At 41.3% G+C, this 19,903-nt stretch overlaps 1 protein-coding gene and 1 long non-coding RNA gene across 7 annotated transcripts in view; one reads left to right on the top strand and one right to left on the bottom strand.

The window, feature by feature from the left end:
• The first annotated feature begins 2,410 nt into the window (after positions 1–2,410).
• LOC114201675 (uncharacterized) lies at positions 2,411–19,893 on the top strand. Of its 2 annotated transcripts, XR_003607683.2 has the most exons (6): positions 2,411–2,559; positions 4,323–4,426; positions 5,618–5,735; positions 15,557–15,642; positions 17,934–18,027; positions 19,157–19,893. It is a non-coding gene; the product is annotated as an uncharacterized LOC114201675 (long non-coding RNA). The 2 variants fall into 2 exon arrangements; XR_003607682.2 differs by lacking the exon at positions 2,411–2,559 and having other exon boundaries at positions 3,718–4,426.
• GANC (glucosidase alpha, neutral C) overlaps positions 7,617–19,903 on the bottom strand; it is a 69,962-nt gene continuing 57,675 nt past the window's right edge. For 2 of the 5 annotated variants that reach the window (XM_088024736.1, XM_088024734.1), the window contains 5 exons: positions 17,138–17,212; positions 15,025–15,138; positions 13,707–13,819; positions 10,186–10,289; positions 7,617–9,593 (listed from right to left, as the gene is read on the bottom strand). In XM_088024736.1, coding sequence (XP_087880862.1) covers positions 9,484–9,593; positions 10,186–10,289; positions 13,707–13,819; positions 15,025–15,138; positions 17,138–17,212 — 516 coding nt within the window. In that variant the 3' untranslated portion in view covers positions 7,617–9,483. Of the gene's footprint in view, positions 9,594–10,185; positions 10,290–13,706; positions 13,820–15,024; positions 15,139–15,726; positions 17,023–17,137; positions 17,213–19,903 lie in introns of those variants that run through there. The other 3 variants (XR_003607678.2, XR_003607680.2, XR_015768544.1) reach the window with 3 other exon arrangements.

The following is a 19,903-nucleotide window of genomic DNA, read 5'->3' as shown; positions in this document are numbered from 1 at the left end:
GTAGGGACCCTCAGCCTGTCCTCCTGTCTCCTAAGGAAATGCCCAAGGACCTTTACTCCTACTCCTAAAGGCTGACCACCTGGGTTCAAAGTCTGGGCTTGTTGCTTGCTGGCTGTGCCTGTAGAACTTTAGGTGAGTTACTTTTTCCTTTTTTCCTATGTCTCAGTTTTCTCACCTATAGAGTGGGTATGTGGATAGTCCTTCTGTTATTGAGTTATCACAAAAATTAAACAACTTAATTTATGTAAGATACTTAAAATAATGCCAGGATTGTCTTAAGCACTCAAATGTTGTTGTTAGAGGTGACCTAAATTTAACATTATTTTGGGGTTAGATCAGGTTGCATTAGAGTCACTCATTGGTGCAGATCAGCATTCGGTCTACGAGCATTTACTGAATATTTCCCATGTGTCCAACACTAGGATAGGTGTAATCTGCTCAGGATCACATGGTCACAGTGTCTCCAATCAGAGCATGCCTATCTGCCTACACTAAAAAAGCCTCTAAAAAGACTGACTTCCAGTCTCAAACTCACCAATGACAAGGAAAGCAGAGTGGGAGAAGTTTCCTTTCTCCACCCTCAAACGTTTGAATCCCAGCCCACTGCTCCATACCATCTTGAAATTTCACGGCACCCACCCACATTTTATTGTTTCTCCTCATTGAGCTTCCTGTTTGCCCTATAAGAGTGTAAGCTCTGTGAAGCTGGGCCCTGGGTCCCCATTCCACTGTCAGGGTTAAGCACATAGAAAGCTTTTAATAAATATATATTGTCTATCTGTTGAATGAAATGTCCCTATGTGAGGAGAAATTTCTTACCCTTCTTACTGCTTTGCTAATGTAATCAAAGTATCTTGGCTTATTTAACCCCGGGGGGAAGGAGCTGTCTCTGGGCCACACACCCCTTGACCTTGCTTTCCTTGGCTGTCTCACCAAGTAACTTAGTAACTAACATGAGCGTGTGTTAAAATGAGCCTATTGTCCTAGCAGGATGGGAATATCAAACACACGGAGTGCAAGGTGCTATTCATTTTGCTTTGATTGTTGTGGATAAAACCCCCTCTCAGATTAGCAGGTCTAAAAAACAAGGTTTATTCAGCTGTGTAGCTGTAGAAACTCCTGCTATCTGGGAGAAATCCAATCTGGGCCCAAGGACAAAGGGCAGGGAGCGAGCATGTGAAGAGCTGTACATTTCAATTCCCAGAAGTCTCTTCAAGGATAGAGAACTAGTTTTTATAACACATTTCAGCCAACATCATGCAATATCTGGGATTGGAATGGTTCCTCCAGCACCAAAACGGCCCGCTAATGGCTTCGTATCACTGTCTCTTCCAACAATAAATATTTCTTTGATTTAACTCTATTGGAAGCAATGCATTTGCTTATAACACCCATCATTCATTAAGTGCCTACTGTGAGTTAGCCACTGCACATAGCTTTCAAAACTTTTAATTTTAAAATCATTTTAGGGGCGCCTGGGTGGCTCAGTCGTTAAGCATCTGCCTTCGGCTCAGGTCATGATCCCAGGGTCCTGGGATCGAGCCCCACATCGGGCTCCCTGCTCGGCGGGAAGCCTGCTTCTCCCTCTCCCACTCCCCCTGCTTGTGTTCCCTCTCTTGCTGTCTCTCTCTGTCAAATAAATAAATTTAAAAATCTTAAAAAAATAAAAAAAATAAAGTCATTTTAGATTTACAAAAGAGTTGCAAGATGGTAAGAGTTTCCGTATGCCTTTCACCCAGCTTCCCCTAATGTTTACACCTTACATAACCATGGTACAATGATTCAAACTAAGAAATTAATGCTGGTAAAATACTATTAACTAAACTACAAAAGACATTATTTTGATTTCTTTAGTGTTTCCACTAATGGTTTTGTTTTTTCCTCTTCTGTTACAGGATCCAGTTCGGGGTCCTACCACTGCATTTAACTGTTATGTCTCCCCAGGATCTTCCCATCTCTAATGGTTCCACAGTCTTTGTCTCATGACTTGGGACTGGTGAAGAGTACTTGGCAGGCATGCTATACGATGTTCCTCAACTTCAGTTTGATGTTTTTCATTTGATTAGACAGGTTATGGATTTGGGGAAAGAATATCACAGTGGTCATATGCCCTTCTCATTTGGGGATACATGATAGAGATGTGTTTTATCACAGGTGATAGCAATCTTTTTTTATTTATTTATTTATTTAATTAATTAATTTATTTATTTGACAGAGAGAGAGAGAGAGAGAGAGCACAAGTAGGCAGGCAGGCAGGCAGAGGCAGAGGGAGAAGCAGGCTCCCCGCCGAGCAGGGAGCCCGACGTGGGGCTCGATCCCAGGACCCTGGGATCATGACCTGAGCCGAAGGCAGACGCTTAACCGACTGAGCCACCCAGGCGCCCCCACAGGTGACAGCAATCTTGATCAACTGGCTAAGGTGGAATCTACCAGGTTTCTGCAAAGTAAAGTTACTGTTTTTTTCCTTTCCATACACATAGCGTTACCCGATTGCAGGGTTCTTGTCTCACGGAGTCGAAGAATGAATCTCACGGACACAAGAGGGTGAAATGAAGTGAAGTGAGTTTATTAAGTGAAGGGGGGAACAGAAAGGAAAGAAAAAAGCTTTCTAGAGTGAGAGGGGTCCCGAATGGGTTGCCACTGTGAGCTTTCACTGGTAGTCTTTTATTGAGAACTGACTAAGGAACTTAAATCTTGATGTCTCTACCACTAAGACCATGATGTTTACTTTTTCTTTGAAGTTTGGTAATTTTCAGTGGTCCAGCTGTAGCTGTTACAGAGATATCTTGTCTCTGACATTTAAGACAAACAAGGTAGTCTTGTTAGTCTCATTATATTCCCTTATCTCTGGTTTTGTACGCCTTAGCATTTTCCACATCTAGGATTTCTATGAACCTGAACACATAGCCCCCTGCATGAGCCTAGTCATGTAGCCCCCTACCTATCTCTCCCTACCTAGCCCCACCTGTCCCTTACTCAATAGGATACATATTTGTTTTTCTTAAGTAGGCACCACGTCCAGTGTGGAGCCCAACATGGGGGTTGAACTCATGGTCCTGAGATCTAGACCTAAGCTGAGATCAAGAGTCGGACACTTAACCGACTGAGCCACCCAGGTCCCCCCACATAGAATATTTTAAATCTGTATGATCACCTTGTGGGTTTGATTAACCCTATTTTACATGAGGAGACTTGAGATATCTGCTGCAATTTTATAGTGAAGTCGTGGAAGGCTCACAGAATTTTAGAAATTACCTCTTTTCTTCAACAGATGAGGAAACCAAGACCTGGAAAGATTAAATGACATAGCCAAGATCACTCAGCTGCAGAACCAAAATAGACCCCAGGTTTTCAGATTTCCAGGGAGGGATTGAATGTGTAACTAGGACTCCAATAATGTGGGCTAGGTGTAAGATCGCTGGATCCTTGCATATAAATAGTGAGGGCTCCCCTTCCCTTAGCTCTGACTGGAGAGGAATTTAATACCACAGCCCTGCTAGAAACAACTGTCAAGAAGCAGCTGTCGAATTCTGGCCGGCCTTTCTGGGGCACTGCAGTCCTTTGCGAGGCTGGTCATAAGACAGGCATATCTGATATCAGATGCCATCCTTTCTTTCTCCTAGAATGCTCGTTATATGGCCTCCATTGTCTGTGGTTAATATGGTAATCTGTTTCCAGTGGAGTTGCTAGTGGCTTTCTATGTCCTGGGCCTAGAAGTTATTTTAGTCTAGGGTGATGCCCCTGGGATTTATGCAAGGCATTCAGGAGGTTTGGTAGGTGGAAATCTTAAAAGCAGAGTGGAAAGCTTGATGTTGTCATAGGAATTCCATTTCCCAGAAGGCTCTTGGGTAGGATGGTCAGTTAGATGAAAAACCATTAAGCTCCAGATATTTATGTGTTTTGACTGTGTTTCTGCTGCCTATCATTATGATACCCCGATACTGAAAGAGGTGTGAAAAATTGAAAGAACCCTGCCCACAGACTAAACTCCAGAATTGCGATTTTCTCTATGGCTATGGTGATTGGATTCACGTTTTTAAGGTTTTTATTTATTCATTTGAGAGAGAGAGAGAGAGAGGGAGAGCACATGTGCAGGAGCGAAGTGGGGAGGCAGAGAGAGAGAAGCAGACTCCTTGCTAATCAGGGAGTCTGATGCAGGCTGATCCCAGAACCGGGAGATCAGGACCTGAGCCGAAGGCAGACATTTAACAGACTGAGTCACCCAGGCACCCCCGCATTCACTGCTTTTAGTTAACCAGAATACAGGGCTCAGCACAACTTTAAGACAAACTCTTGGTGACAGACTGTGCTTTCTCCTCTAGGGAGCCTTTAGGAGAATGGCCTGATCTGGGATTGGCCCTGGTCGTGTTGACACATGGAGTTCACCTATTCTGAAGTGAGCTGTGCTCAGAACATAGTCCTATAGGTCAGTCTCAAGTGCAATCAGTCTCCTTGGACAGAGAATGTCTTGGTACCTAGTCAAACTGGAACCAAATCTTGGGATCACTTCTGTGAGGAACCAACAACCTCAGATTTCCCACAGCCAGGATCTTCTGGATAACTCAGATCTGAGAAGAGAAGGACGGTGACCAAGCTGGCCTTCCAAACGCATGAAGGACTTTCTCTGGTCCCTGCCCTAAAATAAATGCCCCCATCAACATGTAAACATGTATTCTATTTCTTTCTCTTTTTTTTTTAAAGATTTTATTTATTTGACAGAGAGAGACACAGCGAGAGAGGGAACACAAGCAGGGGGAGTGGGAGAGGGAGAAGCAGGCTTCCCGCCGAGCAGGGAGCCCGATGCGGGGCTCGATCCCAGGACCCTGGGATCATGACCTGAGCCGAAGGCAGACACTTAACGACTGAACCACCCAGGCGCCCCACATGTATTCTACTTCTTAGTGTGAGCCCTCCTGAAGGCTCTCCGGTCAGCTCCTGCCGTCAGGTTAAGACCTCTGTGGTGAAGCAACAACAAAGTGCTGCCACAGTGCGGGTGTGAAGGGACAGGGGCTGCTGGCCTGGTGCTCGGAGTATGACTGAACTCAAGGGCTTTGCCGTTTGGTGTGCATTAAATTGAACACAACCCAAGTACGTTGAAAACAAAGACCTTTTTATTACTTGTCACAAGTAAGGACGGGAAGATAGCTCTCAAAGTAGTCTTCCTGTGGGGTTAGTACAAGAAGCTTTAACTCAGTGTATTGGGGGGCAGGAGCAGGGAGCTTGTATATATATTAAGAAACTTAGAGATATTCTATGCTTAGGCACTTTGGTTCAACTGAGCATGCCTAGCATGTCAACATGCTAGTGCATATATTGTATGTTCAAAAATGGCAGAAAACTCAGCCCATGGGAGGAGATCTTAGTATTATAATGAGCTAAAGTTAACTTTAGGACAACTCTGGGGGGGCTTCTTTGGCAGGTCCTCAGCTCCAAACGAGCCTAAACTGGCTCACAGAAGAGGCTATCTGGTGAGCCGCCTGGCTGGGGAGTCTCCTCGGCTGGCTGCTGGTTCTGCAAGACGAAACACATTGCTTCCCAGCTCTTGTTCCTTCATTCCCTTCCCTTCTGCTCGTGGCTTTCAGCCCTCAGATCTGAGTAACTCCCCTTTGTGTCCTAGCCAACAAGAGGATGGGATTTGTGTCCCTGAAGTAGAGGACTTGACGTGGCCCCGTGCTTCTCAGGTGAAGAGCTGATCCGAGGAACATTCTGAAGTGGTCTGCAGCATTAGAATCGAGGTATGTTCTTGTATTAACTTGGTCTCATCCTATTTTATATGCCACAGCTTATAAGCTTTTACAATACTAGAAAGTAAACATTTTAAAGCTGTTAGATATTGTAGAGATATGGCTCAACTTTTTTTTTTAATAGTTTGAAACTTATAGGAAAGTGGAAAATACAGCATAAAGAGTTCCTATATACCCTTCACCCAGTTTCTTCAATTGTAACATTTAAACTCATTTTGCCTTTTTCTGTTTTGTCTCCTTCTCATACATACATACATTTTCTGAGCCATTTGAGAATACGTTAGAGATATGATGGCGCATTACCCTTTAATACCTTAGTATTTCCTAAAAGCAAGGAAATTCTTCTATATAATTATAGTATAACCCTCAAAATTAGGAAAATTACCATGTAATCAAAAGATCCCATTCAAATTTTGCCGGCTGTTCCAATCATTCCCTTTTAGGCCCAGATTCCAGCCCAGGATCACACACACATTTGTTTTCCTGTCTCTTTTGTACCCTCTTCAATCTAGAACATTTCCTCAGACCTGTTTTTCATGGCCTTTACATTTTGAAGAGTATAGGATGTCCCTCGATTTCAGTTTATAACTTTTACGTAAATGAAATCAAACATTTAACAAAAATGTTCCATGTTGATGTATATATTGTTATTTTAATAATTGTATAGTATTCTGCGTATGAAAGGGCTATATTTAACCAGCCCCCTGTTAAAGAACACAGCTTATTCCTAGTTTTCCACAGTGTAAATAAATCACACTGCAATTAGTAGCTCTGAGCAATTTATCTGATTTCTCTGAAGTGGAATTGCTGGGTTAGAGTATGCAGATTTAAAATTTTGACACTATTGCCAGATACTCATCCTGAGAGATTATACTTATTTATAACTCCACCAATGATGCACGAGAATGACTTCCCACATGCACGAGAATGTCCCCACACCAACATCAGCATTGGACATTTTCACTTTTTCATCTTGGCCAGTCAGGCAAAAAATAATAATAATAATGTCTTTGATTATTAATGAGGCTGAGCACCCTTCATGCTTGTTTTGTCTGTTTTACTTTATTTTACAAATGACTTTTGCCTGTTTTTCTGTTGGGCAGTTTCTGATTTTAAACTAATTTGTCAACTCATTCTTTGGCATTTAAGCCTTAAGTAGAGACACATCATGCATTTGAGAGCTTTGTTTCAATCTCTGTGGAAATTATTCTAATTATTACATGAAATCCAGTTTCCTGAGTAACATGTCAAGAATTAGCCACAACAGGGTAACCGAACACCTACAGGTCAACTCAGCCCCACACAGCGCTCTGGGGCACAGCTGCAGGAACAGGGGATGGGGGAGGGGGAGAAGCAGTAAAGGGCAGAGAACAATTAACACCCAGACTATACTTCTCTCCGCTCAATGTCTCTAGGTGAACGTTTCAGTATCATTCTGGGTCAAGGTAGAGCAGTTTCCCACAATTTACTAGTTTTTATTCATTCCTTCCCCCCAAAATACTTCACATGGAAGAATAAATGCAACAGATGTTCATCTAAAGATAGGTCTTAATTATTCAACTTCAAATGCTATTAAAAGCCATCACTTATATTAGGTAAAAGCACCCCATTTTCAGGTTCTTACTGTAGGTTGCTAAGGTAAGTCTGAAGCTGGGAAATACTGCTTCAGCTAATGTCACCTTCCTTTCTCCTGAATTTCACAACTTACAGAAATAGCAAAGAATCTGCAAATGTTTGTATGAGCCTACAAACGGTGCAAAGCCCAAATCTCAACTGATAAATGAAACGTGTCCACGAGGAAATGCACAATGTCTACTACGTCTAGAGGGAAGAGTCCTGTCAAAAAAGTAAATCAGAAACAAATACATTCAATTCTCATTTTTTTAATATTTTATTTATTTATTTGACAGAGAGAGAGAGAGCAGGAACACAAGCAGGGGGAGTGGGAGAGGGAGAAGCAGGCTTCCTGCCGAGCAGGGAGCCTGATGTGGGGCTCGATCCCAGGACCCTGGGATCATGACCTGAGCTGAAGGCAGACGCTCAACAGCTGAGCCACCCAGGCGCCCCAATTCTCATTTTTTAATCAACCAAATCCATCAGTTAACCACTTATAGCACAGTTGGTGAAAGCCAAGGATGACTGACGCTGCTCTGGCCAACAGAAGACAAATATAACGTGCTCTTAAGGAACATGCACTCTAGCCAGGGAACAAGACAGACAAGATTAAAACATTAAGGGACCATCCCTGAGAATGAGAAGTAGAACACACATTATAAGTGCAGCAACACTTCAGAGATGGGCAAAATCACTGCTCACGGGTACAGGGGCTTGGGGTCGTTAGGGTAGTTAGAAAGGCTTAATGGAACAGTGGCATTTGAGTCGGGCCTGAAGGGATGGTAAAATTTGCATTTGGGGGGGAAGGTGGTGGGTATGGCGGCCCAGGGACCACGAGGCACAGAAGTGGCAGTTGGCAAGTTGCTCGGTGAAGGACACGTGAAAATGTGCATTGGTTTAGGAGCGCTGGGGACACAAGGCTGCCCCCACAGATGCTGTGGCCGGCGGGGGGTCACTGGCGGCTCCTGAGGGACTGGTGTGTTGTAATGTTCTAGCCCATGCCAAGCCATATTGGAGCCTGAGGGAAAAGGAAACCTCAGTAATACCGATCCTGTCTTTATTTAAAATTTTGATATTTTGTGCATTATTTTTTGCATTAATTTTGATTTTTAAAAAATACTGCATTAAAATATTTATTTTGATGATTGCATTTTTTTCATAGCCCCTTAAATTTTTTGCTCAAGGCAAGTACGCTTACCTCACCCTCCTCCCAGCCCTGTGTTCTATTTCTGAAGATCAGGAGTGGGGAAATGGGTATTCATTTTATTATTATAAGCTACAGCTTACTCATGTTACAAATATTCTGTGGCTAGTAAACAGTATTTAATAAAAACAATTAAGATAAATTAGGATTTTAAGAAGATTAATTAGGAACTTTGAAGCCCAAAAAGTATGACAGGGAAAAGAATTCTCTTTTGCTTCTGAGCCAGTCTTTAGGGGTGAGTAACTCTCTGTTGTTGCGGTGTATGCAGTACAAGCAGAAAAGGGTTGTTTTGCCCACGTCTAAGTGGGTGAAAGGTAACTGGGGGGGTTACCAGAGGCTGCTGTCCACTTGGAGACAGGCCTCGAGTAACTCAGCTGCTGTAGCCGGCCTGACTCTGCTGCGTGGCCTGAGGCAAGCTTCCACAAATGGGCCACACAAGGTGCGTTTGGCCCATATCTCACATAAACAGACCCATCCAGGGGCGCCTGGCTGGCTCAGTTGGTAGAGCACGTGACTCTTAATCTCAAGGGTGTGGTTCAAGCCCCCATTGGGGGTAGAGTCTCCTAAAAACAACAACAAACAAACCAACCCATGCAGCTATGCTCAAAGAGAAGCTACTCACTGGGCTACGGGGTTTACCACAGCGCCTCTGTCCAAGAAGCAGTGGAAGATTAATGAACTCTATAAATGTCACAGGGCTACTTGCATCTAGGAGAAGTGGTGTTTGACAAAAAGAGTATGACTAGTACCTCTAAAAATGTAAAACCTGAAGTCTATTTTCATTAATAAGCTGGTGATCAATGAAGGATACTTTTTAGCCAGAGAAGTCAATTAGCATGCAGCACAGATCTCAGAAGAGGCCAAGGGCAAGGCTGAAAGGTGCAGGCTGCTTCCCGCACTCGCCCCGGGTGCACTGCACCATCATCGGACGTGGACCTCCCAGTCAGCGCTGATGTTCAGGGACAGCTTTTCTAGTCGCAGGGTGGACGTTTGGGCACAATATGTAAAAGCCACAGGCTCATCTTTACCATCTAAATATCAAGACAAGAACAGGAAAAATTTGATGAATATCTAGGAGAGAAAACTCTTTCCTTTGAATCTAAAATATTTCTGACTCGATCATAAAACCTGATACCCCACCCTGGGAGAATCCAATTTAATAGCACTTTTACCCATGGATGTCCATGAATTTTTTAAACATTAAACACTCCATCATTTTGAGTACAAGATTAGTTGAAAGGAAATTGTAAGGAATAAAGTGATTTATCCAAGAAATTCAGTAGATGAGAAAGGATATAGCTCTTTAAGAAACTCCATAAACATGGGCAGGATTCTCTGGGGCTTCAGCTATCTACAGTCAAAAATACATTCAGAGAAGCTACAGTATTATTTCAAGCCCCAAATAATTTTCCTTAGAAAAATATCAACAACTTACAGTTGGCAGAAAGCCCAGTTGATGAGGAAAAGCAGGATGGCCTTGCTCCCCCAGATACCAATATATTTGACCTCCATCAGAAAGTGCAGGGTCCACTTGGCTAAGCATGCTACATCAGTTTTAGGACTAATCATTTCTTTGCTGCAGATACTTCCATGTTTACAAAAACAAATGACCTGTTTCCTTACCAGATGAACGGGTGGTCACAGAAGATGGCTGCTTCTTGAGGCCTAGGACAAAGATCTGCTCCACCACACACTTGCTGGGATAATGACCTCTTTCGTCGGCACAACTAGAATAGATAAAAATGGTATTAGGAAAATGAGAGGAATAGGGGTTTGGGCTGGTTATTAGGTCAACATCCTAGCCTTGGGAGTTCCCCTCCCGTCTTTCCCTATGGAGGCATGAAGCATACGGTTGTCATGTTTACTAGGATGAAGAGATGGAAACGATGATTCCCTGTGCCAAGGACTGCCTAACCAGTAGACAAACCAGAATCCATTTAACAAGCCATTTGGAGAGAAATCACCTAAGGACACTGAAGTCTCAAATGTGACTTGGACACTGCAATCAGATTTTAAGAAATCAGATACTTAATGAATTGCTGAATGGGCAGATAAATGGGATTAATCAGAACTTAAGCTGAATTATTTTTTATTTTTTAGAGAGTAAAGAACAGGAAGGTGGAGACAGTAAGGAAGGAAGGTTCACAGAGTGATTGAAAAATACTTCAGAGAAACTCCAGACCAAGATGGCAACATAAGAGGCCCCTGAATTTCCTTCCTCCCACAGATGCACCAAATGTAAAGCTGTGGAGCAATTCCTTCTTAGTGATACAGAAACTAGCTGAGTGACTCTTATACGTCAGGTGACTGAGGAAACAGCCACATCAAATCAGGTAGGAAAGGCTGAAACACACTCACCGTGACCGCCACCCTGGGGACAGTGCCATACAATTAGGAGGGGAACTCCCAACTTCTCCCTGAAGAGTGAAAGGTTTGGACCACACTCCTACTGCCCCAGTGTTAAGGCCCCCACCTGAGGTATGGGCCCCCAAATCACCTATCAATAATTACTTTAAGTAATTTGAACTAAATCCTCCAATCAATAGAGACAGAGTTGCTGAATGGTTAAAAAGTCAAGACCCAACTATATGCTGCCTATAAGAGACCCACTTCAGCTTTAAGGATACATACAGACTGAAAGTGAAGGGATGGAAAATGATATTCCATGCAAATGGAGACCAAAAAAAAGCAGGGGTAGCTAATATTTATATCAGACAAAACAGACTTTATGCCAGAAACTGTAATGAGAGACAACAAAGATAGTTATATAATGGGTCAATTCACTAAGAGGTTATATAACATTTGTAAATATTTATGCACCCAATATCAGAGCACCTAAATATATAAAGCAAATATTAGCAGATCTGAAGTTTGAAATAGACGGCAACACAGTAATAGCAGGGGACTTACATACCCCATTTTCAACAATGGATAGATCATCCAAACAGAAAATCCGTAAGGAAAATGTGAACTTAAACTACATGTTAGACCAGATAAACTTAATAGATATATATAGAACATTCCATTCAACAGCAGAAAAATACATATCGTTCTCAAGCACACATGGAACTTTCTCTAGGACAGACCATACATTAGACTAAAAACAAGTCTTACCAAATTTAAAAAGACTGAAATTATATTAAGCATCTTTTATGACCATAATGGTAGGTGAGTAGATATCAATTACAAGAAGAAAACTGGAAAATTCACAAATATATGGAGATTAAATAACATGCCCCTAAATAACCAATGGGTCAAACAAAAAATTAAAAGGGAAATAAGATATCTTAGATTAAAATGGAAACATAATATACCAAAATTTACGGGATGCAGCGAAAGCAATTCTAAGAGGGGAGTTTATAGCAATAAGTACCTATATTAAGAAAAAGAAAAATCTTAAATAATCTACCTTTACACCTCGAGGAACTATAAAATGAAGAACAAACTAAGACCAAAGTTAGTAGGAGGAAGGAAATAACAAAGATCAGAGTGAAAATAAATGGAACAGAGGCTAAAAAGATCAGTAGGAAAGATCAATGAAACTAAGAGCTAGTTTAAAAAAAAAATAGACAAATCTTTAGCTAGACTCACCAACAAAAAAAGAGAGAGGACTCAAATGAAGTCAGAAACGTATCACTGTATGTTTACTATACTGGAATTTAAATAAATCAGAAATGAAAGAGGAGATGTTATATTTGATACCTCAGAAATACTAAGGATCATAGGAAACTACTATGAACAATTACACACTAATATATTGGATAAAATAGAAGAAATGGAAAAATTCCTAGAACATACAACCTACCAATGCTGAATCATGAAGAAACAGAAAATCTGAACAGACCAATTACTAGTAAGGATACTGAATCTGTAAACAAAAAACTGCCAACAAAGAAAAGTCCAGGACCAGATGGCTTCACTGTTGAATTCTATCAAACATTTAAAGAGTATCAATCCTTTTCAAATTCTTCCAAAAAATGGAAAACTTCCAAATTCATTTTATGAGGGCAGCATTATCCTGATACTAAAGCTAGCAAGGACAATACAAGAAAAGAAAATTACAGGCCAATATCCTTGAGGAACACAGATGTAGAATTCCTCAACAAAGGGCCACACACCATGATCAAGTGGGATTTATTTCTGGGATACAGAGATGTGTCAACATAGGCAAATCAATAAATGTGATACATTACATTAACAAAAAAGGATAAAAATAATACGATTATTTCAGTAGGTATAGGAAAAGCATTTGACAAAATTCAACATCCTTTCATGATAAAAACTCAAAAAACTGGGTATAGAAAGAATGTACCTCAGGGCGCCTGGATGGCTCAGTGGGTAAAGTGTCCAACTCTTGATTTTGGCTCAGGTCATGATCTCGGGGTCATGAGATGGAGCCCCATATCGGGCTCCATGCTGAGTGTGGAGCCCACTTAAGATTCTCTCTCTCCCTCTCCCTCTGCCCCTTCCCACTCCAATGCTCGTGCTCTCTCAAAAAAAAAAAAAGAAAGAAAGAATGTACCACAACTTAATAAAAGCTGTCTATGACAAGCCCACAGCTAACATACTCAATGGGGAAAAGCTGAATCAAGATCAGAAACAAGAAAAGGATGCATACTTCTCACCATTTTTGTTTAACATAGTACTGGACATCTTAGCCAGAGCAATTAGGCAAGAAAAAGAAATAAAAGGCATCTAAATTGGAAAGGAAGAAATAAAATTGTTTGTATTTGCAAATGGAAATAGGGAGAGGCTGGTAAAAGGGTACAAACTTTCTGTTATAAGATGAATACGGTCTGAGTATCTAATGTATAAGATGATGACCATAGTTGACAATACTATGTTGTATACCTGAGATTTGTCAACAGAGTAGAACTTTAATGTTCTCACACACACACAAAAGTAAATATGGAGGTGATGGATGAGTTAATTAACTTGATGGTGGGAATCCTTTTACAGTATATACATATAGTGACTCACCATGTTGTACACTTTAAATACATTAGAATTTTGCTTGTCAATTATTTAGTGAAGCTGAAAAAAATACTCCATAAATGACCATCAATAATTTCTTTAAGTAGTACCTTAAAATAATAGCTGTGTTTTTGAGGATCGCATATTTAAGAAAGCACACAGCTTTTTACCTGTTGATCAAAACATCTGACAAGAATGAAAACTTCCTGTGCAAGAACTGCTTCTGGTGGAGGTATCGGAATGAATGGCCGTCATCGAGATAGAATTCACCCATGGCAGAATCCTGGAGAGTGAAACATAGACAGAGAATGTGCTTATATAATAGCTTACTAGGAAAAGAATGTCACCCCCTAAAGGGACTAAAAAATTTGTGAAGGATTTTATTAAACAAAAACTTAATATTCAAGCTGTACAATGTAGTCATATAAATATATACATTCAATACCCATTAGTGAAATAATATGAATAAGGAAGTCACATAAGAGGAGCTCAAGAGTTAGATCTTGTTGAAAAAAATTTAAACTACAAAATATGGGCAGTGGCATAGGTGGCTTCTTTGAAAAAAGTTCACAAAATGAAACTAAAGCTAAAAAAATTTAGTATATAATGGATGAGATCAGCTATCTTTAGAAGCCGTCCACTTAAAGGATAGCATCTAGTTCCTATTTCCTTTCAGGAGGAGGACCCCTCTGGCATGTCAAACAAAGTCACAGCACTCCAATGGCCGTTTACTGTTCATTGACAATGCCTGATGTGCTATATGGATCTTGAGTCTCTTGTATTTATTCTGTGGTCTCAGGCTCGTAATTTGGCCCAATAAGAATGTCTAAGTGAAACAGATGGGAAAGCAAGCTTAATTATTTTATATTTGTCTAAGAGTATGAATTTGTGTTCAGTCCTGTAGAAGAGGAAGAGTTTGTGTTGGTACTATACGTGGGCAAATGGATAGGGAAGGAGTCTGCTATAGGTCTCATTTGGCTCAAAAGATCTTCTAAAAAGGACATACAAATTCTGGATCCTTCTGAGCTTTACCCCAGATCTTAGTTGTTTGAGCCATCTGATGAGAACAGAAGTCATTGTGTGGGGCTGGTGTTCCTGAAATGTTGCATAGATATAGGCACCTCTATATAGGAGACTGAGTTTTAGGGCTAATCCATGTGGCAGGCTGACTAGGCCCAATGGTCACTTAGTCCAGTGGTAATCAATGCCAAGCTGCAGAGCACCAAGGATCACAGTGCCCCGGAAGAAATTTTTATCATTTCTAGTTCTTAGAGTTCTCTTCAGAACAATTCCAGGAAAGGTAGGTAAGCTGGACAATGATTCAGAAACGATTCAAAACTTTGATTTCTAGAAAAACATCAGAAGCACCCATCCCATCACTGGGGCTTATCATTTTTACATAGTGTCACATACTCAAAAGGCCACTACTCCTGTAAAGAGATAAAGTAGTAACGAATGAGATGTGTAAAGGTAACATTTTCCAAATACCTTAGTGCTTAGAGCCACCCGGAGTCCATATGGGGAATCAGTCATGTAGCCTGTGGATTTTCCTACAGTCGTCTTTATTGGTACTATACTCCCACCTCGCTGAAATACTGGTATCTATAACAGAACAATACGCTCAGGGAAGGAGTATTCATAGAAAGCAATTTCAATGTAGAATCTAAAAATATTTCGTTGTACAAGACTCCCATTCTTTACAAGTAGACTCAAAGGTGAAAGAAATTTGTGAGCACACAGATGGAAAATATGGAAGCCATGGCATTAAAAGGAAAAGAGTCCCAAGACTAAAAAGTGGTCCATTTTTTAATTATCAGGGAAACTTCTCACCCTTCATCAATTTGTTATCTATTCTGCCTATCCTATCAGTAGTTCCTATTTTGTATTTTTAACTTTCTTGCCAACATAATACACGTGTTTATTTCTAGGGCCCTGCTAAGGAGTGAGTTTTTGTGCCTGTGTAAGTAGGCCCACATGTATGTATGTGTGCATATGAAATATTATAGTTTCTTGGTTTCAGGGAGATGATTCTGTCCTTACTACAGTCTACACTCTTCCTGCTCCCTGCTTCCCTGAAATACCAGGATGATGGACTCAATTCTGAGAGTAAGTTTGTGAAACTTCTGTTGTAGAGGCTGCCAAAGACACTTGAAGTGACTCTAACCACAGTGTTATAAGCATGGCCCATACCTATGGTTCTGGAATGGCATTCCCAGCAAAGAAAGCCCAGGAAATTTCCTGCGTCCCCATACAATCCTCTGTAAGGAAGCTCTTTGGATCATATGGGGGCTTGTATTTCGCTCTGAGTACAAGAGGGAAAAAAGTACAAGAATATAAGTGAAGTTGGGAGTGACGGTGGAGTAGTTAAGATGTCCACCCTCTGACTCACATTTGATAGCAAGAAGTAAAGCACATTTATCTCCCCCTCATCAACCAATCACTTCTTCTTTTCCTTTTTCCCCAAAGACCGAGGTAGTAAGTTAGTAAAGAATGGGCTCTGAAGTGGGAGTGCAGCTGACCTGGGGTCTTATCTCAGTTCTGCCACAATCTAGCCACAGCCCTAGACAAGTAATTTAACTTCTCTGAACTCAGTTTCTTCACCTGTAAGCACGAGGGATTGGAGTAGATGAATGTTAAGGTCTCTTTTAGATCTGAAAGTTGACATCTGAAATCGTTTCATTATGGAGTTCATACTACTGATAACAGCTTTTAAAAAATAACGTCAATATATCTGTATTAATCCTAACACTACTTAGGGTCTGAAGTAGTGGTTGTGATTTAGTGGCAAGAGCAAACTTCCCTTCACAAGTTCAGTCTGGATGGGTCCCCTTGACTCTACCATCGTAACTGACAGCCTTCCCTTGGGCCTAGAGGGCCAAGGTTACAACTGAAAACTCATGTTTTGTGACTTGGTCCTGTAGGAGGACATTCTGTATGGTGTGTGTGGTGACTGCCATTTTTACTCCATTTTCAGGGTTATTATTTTTCTTAGGCGTACAAATGGAAATATATGAGGAAGAGCTGTTTGTCCTTGATGTTTCATACTGTGAAATCAGGCTATATGTTGATACTTTTATCTCACGTTTTCACGGCTTTATTGGTATAATTCACATGCCATACAACTCACCCATTTAAGGTGTACAATTAAATGTTTTTAATTAGAACACTAATGTCCTTGGTTCCTTCTATGTAGGCATATGGTATGGACTGAATGTGTCCCCCTAAAATTCGTATGTTGAGCCCCAATCACCCACCAATGTGACTGTATTTGGAGACAGGGCCTTGAATGAGGTAATTAAGGTTAAATGAGGTCAGAAAGTGGGGCCTTAACTGATAGGATTAGTGTCTACAAGAAGAGACATTAAGAGAGCTCACTCTCTCCCTCTGCCACGTGAGGACACAGACAGAAGGTGGCTGCTTACATGTCAGGAAGAGAGTCCTCACTAGGAAGTAAATTGTTGGCACCTTCATCTGGGACATCTAGAACTGTGAGAAAATAAACTGGTTGGTTAAGCCACTGTGTCTGTGGTATTTTATGGTGGCAGCCCAAGCAGACAGATATAACACAACAGGTAAAAATAACAGCCTGAAAATGACTTACGGTGTCTAAGGCTACCGGGATCTTCACAGTACGTGCCCCTTCCCAATGAGCAAATGTTTTACAGTCATACCAGACCTGGAAAGGAACAGACCCTAATGAAGAAGAGTATATGAGCAAGTCTGCTCACGATCCCATTATTCAGTAAAGCATTCATTTATCTGGATTTCAAATAACCGGAAGGCTAAAATAAGTATAATTAAAAAAAAAAAAATCTTAAGTAGAAGTTAGCAAGAACATATGTTTTTAAGAAGACCCCAAAAGGACTAACCTAGTACTGTGATGGAAGTTCACTAAAAGGCCATTCATTTGTCCATCTGTCCATCCAAGTTATTTACCCAACAACCTACCACATGCCCAGCACTGCTAGGCACGCATGAGTGAACGGAAAGACAGAGTTCCTGCCCTCATGGATTTTATAGTCTGGTTGTCTTAGAAACTTAATGTGTTTATAGTAAAAAAGATGATGGAAGAAAGAAAAAGCAGTAACAAGGAAGAAAAGCACATTGTGAGCAAATCAATTACAAATGAGGCAGGAGAAAAGGGAAGTGTCAGAGAAGGACACAGATCCAGGAGAAAGACAAATGGAAACTGGGATCGCTACTATAGTATCATTTTTTAGCAGAGTACAATTCAGGGATGAGGTTCAAATTCTTAATCTGGGATCCTGGTCAAGGCGGTTTAGTTGCTGAAGTACCAAGAAGGTCCTACAGAGTAATTTGATAGGACAAATCCTTAAGGCATCACCAGCAGCAGCAGCAGCAGCATGGAAACAAAAACCTCTTTTTCTCTCTTTTAGCCCAGTATGATTTCTGGCAGCCACAGTCTATTTCACAAGGTCACCTCCTGGGATTACCACATCCTTTGTAGAGCTGCCCTGTCCTGTGGTGAAGGTGAGACGGCTGTGGCCTGACCATGGTCAGTTCCAGTAAACTCTCAATTCAACAGGATCAACCCCACATCGTCTCCATGTATTATCTTTGGCGGGATCCAATTTGCTAATGTTTTGTCAAGGATTTCTGTGTCTGTTTATGGGAGATATTGTCTTAGCTTTCTTTGACAAATTCCAGTAGCTTCAGCTAGAGTAGTGGGAGTGAAAGGTAAAAAAATAAAACAAAAAAATGGACTTAAATAAGATTTTGGGATTACCTGTCTACCATTTCCAGAACTAATTAGAATAAGAGGTATATGTATAGGGTGTGTACTCTGGTGCTATCCACAAAGGTCCCCAGCCTTGCAAGAGTAAAACTGGTATAAACTACTATGTAGATCAGACCTAGTGCTCAGTCACCAAGCTCCTCAGCAAGTACTCACTGAAGGCCTACTACCTGTCAGGTACCCTTCTAGATGCTAGGGATAGAGAGTGAACATAACAGAGGAAAATCACTGCCCTTAAGAAGCTAACATTCTAATGGGAGAGAAAGATCATCAACAAAACATATCAGTAAATATCTAGAATGTTAAAGGTGTCAGGTTCTGTGGGAAAAATGAAAGATGAAGGGGGGCTGGACAGTACCGGGGCAGTGGGAATGGTCTGTAATCTTAACTAGGTGGTCAGAGAAGGCCTCACTGAGAAAAAGCTATTTAAGCAAAGACTTCAAATAGAGGGAATGGGCCATCTAGAAATATGGGGAAGAGTGACAACAAGGGACTGTTGTCCCTTGCACAGTGTGATGTGGGACTAGCTAACTGGTGAGGTAAAAATCTGGCAAGAAATGGCTTGGCTCATCTACCTAGGGTTTTGAAGATGTAGTGAGAGAAACAATCACAGAACACTCAGGGGAATAGTGTTGAAGGAATATGTTATACAGTAATTGCAGTGTGCTTGCAATGATGATAGGTCATTAATAAAATGTTTTTATTAAACAATTAATTAAAAATTAATTTGTGGCTACGTCAGAAGGGGAGCTAGTTTCTCTTAATGGGAGCCTACTGCTTTGTTAAAATCGACTTGAGAAACTCTCAGGGAAGTGCTTGGCAGGACAATTTATTTAGCTGTTGTTGTATTTAACCTTTTTCTAGGTTTTTACTTGGCGGGGGAACCTTTATAAAGAGCCCACATCTTCAGAACTACAAATTACTGGAGAAACGAAGAGGAAAGAACATAATTGATGAACATTCTGGAGAAGAGCCTGGGTACTGTCATATCAATAAAGACAAGCGTAGTGGGCTGAAGTGGCCCCTCAAAAAGTTATATGCACATCCTAATACTGGGAAGGAGTGAATATTACTTTCTATGGTAACAAATTTGATTAAATGAAGGATCTTGAGATTAGAAGATTATCTGGGATCATCCAGGTGGGTCCTCAACGTCATTACATCACCCACAAGAGAAACAGAAGAGGAGACACAGATGCACAGAGAAGAAGATGCATGAAGACGGAGGCATACATTGGAGTGATGTGATGTGGCTGCAGAGCCAGGAACCACAAGGACCGTGGCAGCCACCAGGAGCCAGGAGAGAGGCATGGAAGAGATTCTCCTTCAGGACTGCCAGAAGGAACCAAGCCTGCCGACACCGTGATTTGGGGCTTTGAGCCTCCAGAACTGGGAAAGGATACATTTGTGTTGTTTTAAGCCACCCGGTTTGTCGTAAGTTGTGACAGTGGCCTCAGGAAACTAGCCCAACAAGCAAACACACAAAACTGGATGGACAGAGACCACTGGCACCGATGTACCACGGTATTGCCACGCCAGCACTTGACAGTCCTAAGCAGCGAGCATGGCCGGGCTCAGTGACCTCACCACCTGCCTAGACAGTCCAGGAAT

This window comes from Eumetopias jubatus, unplaced genomic scaffold (assembly GCF_037043125.1).
Source record: "Eumetopias jubatus isolate StellerSeaLion01/CBP00866 unplaced genomic scaffold, mEumJub1_p1.0 scaffold_7, whole genome shotgun sequence".
Taxonomy (NCBI): domain Eukaryota; kingdom Metazoa; phylum Chordata; class Mammalia; order Carnivora; family Otariidae; genus Eumetopias; species Eumetopias jubatus.
The sequence above is the reverse complement of the archived record's forward strand: the minus strand, read 5'-3'. Positions and strand labels throughout refer to the sequence as shown.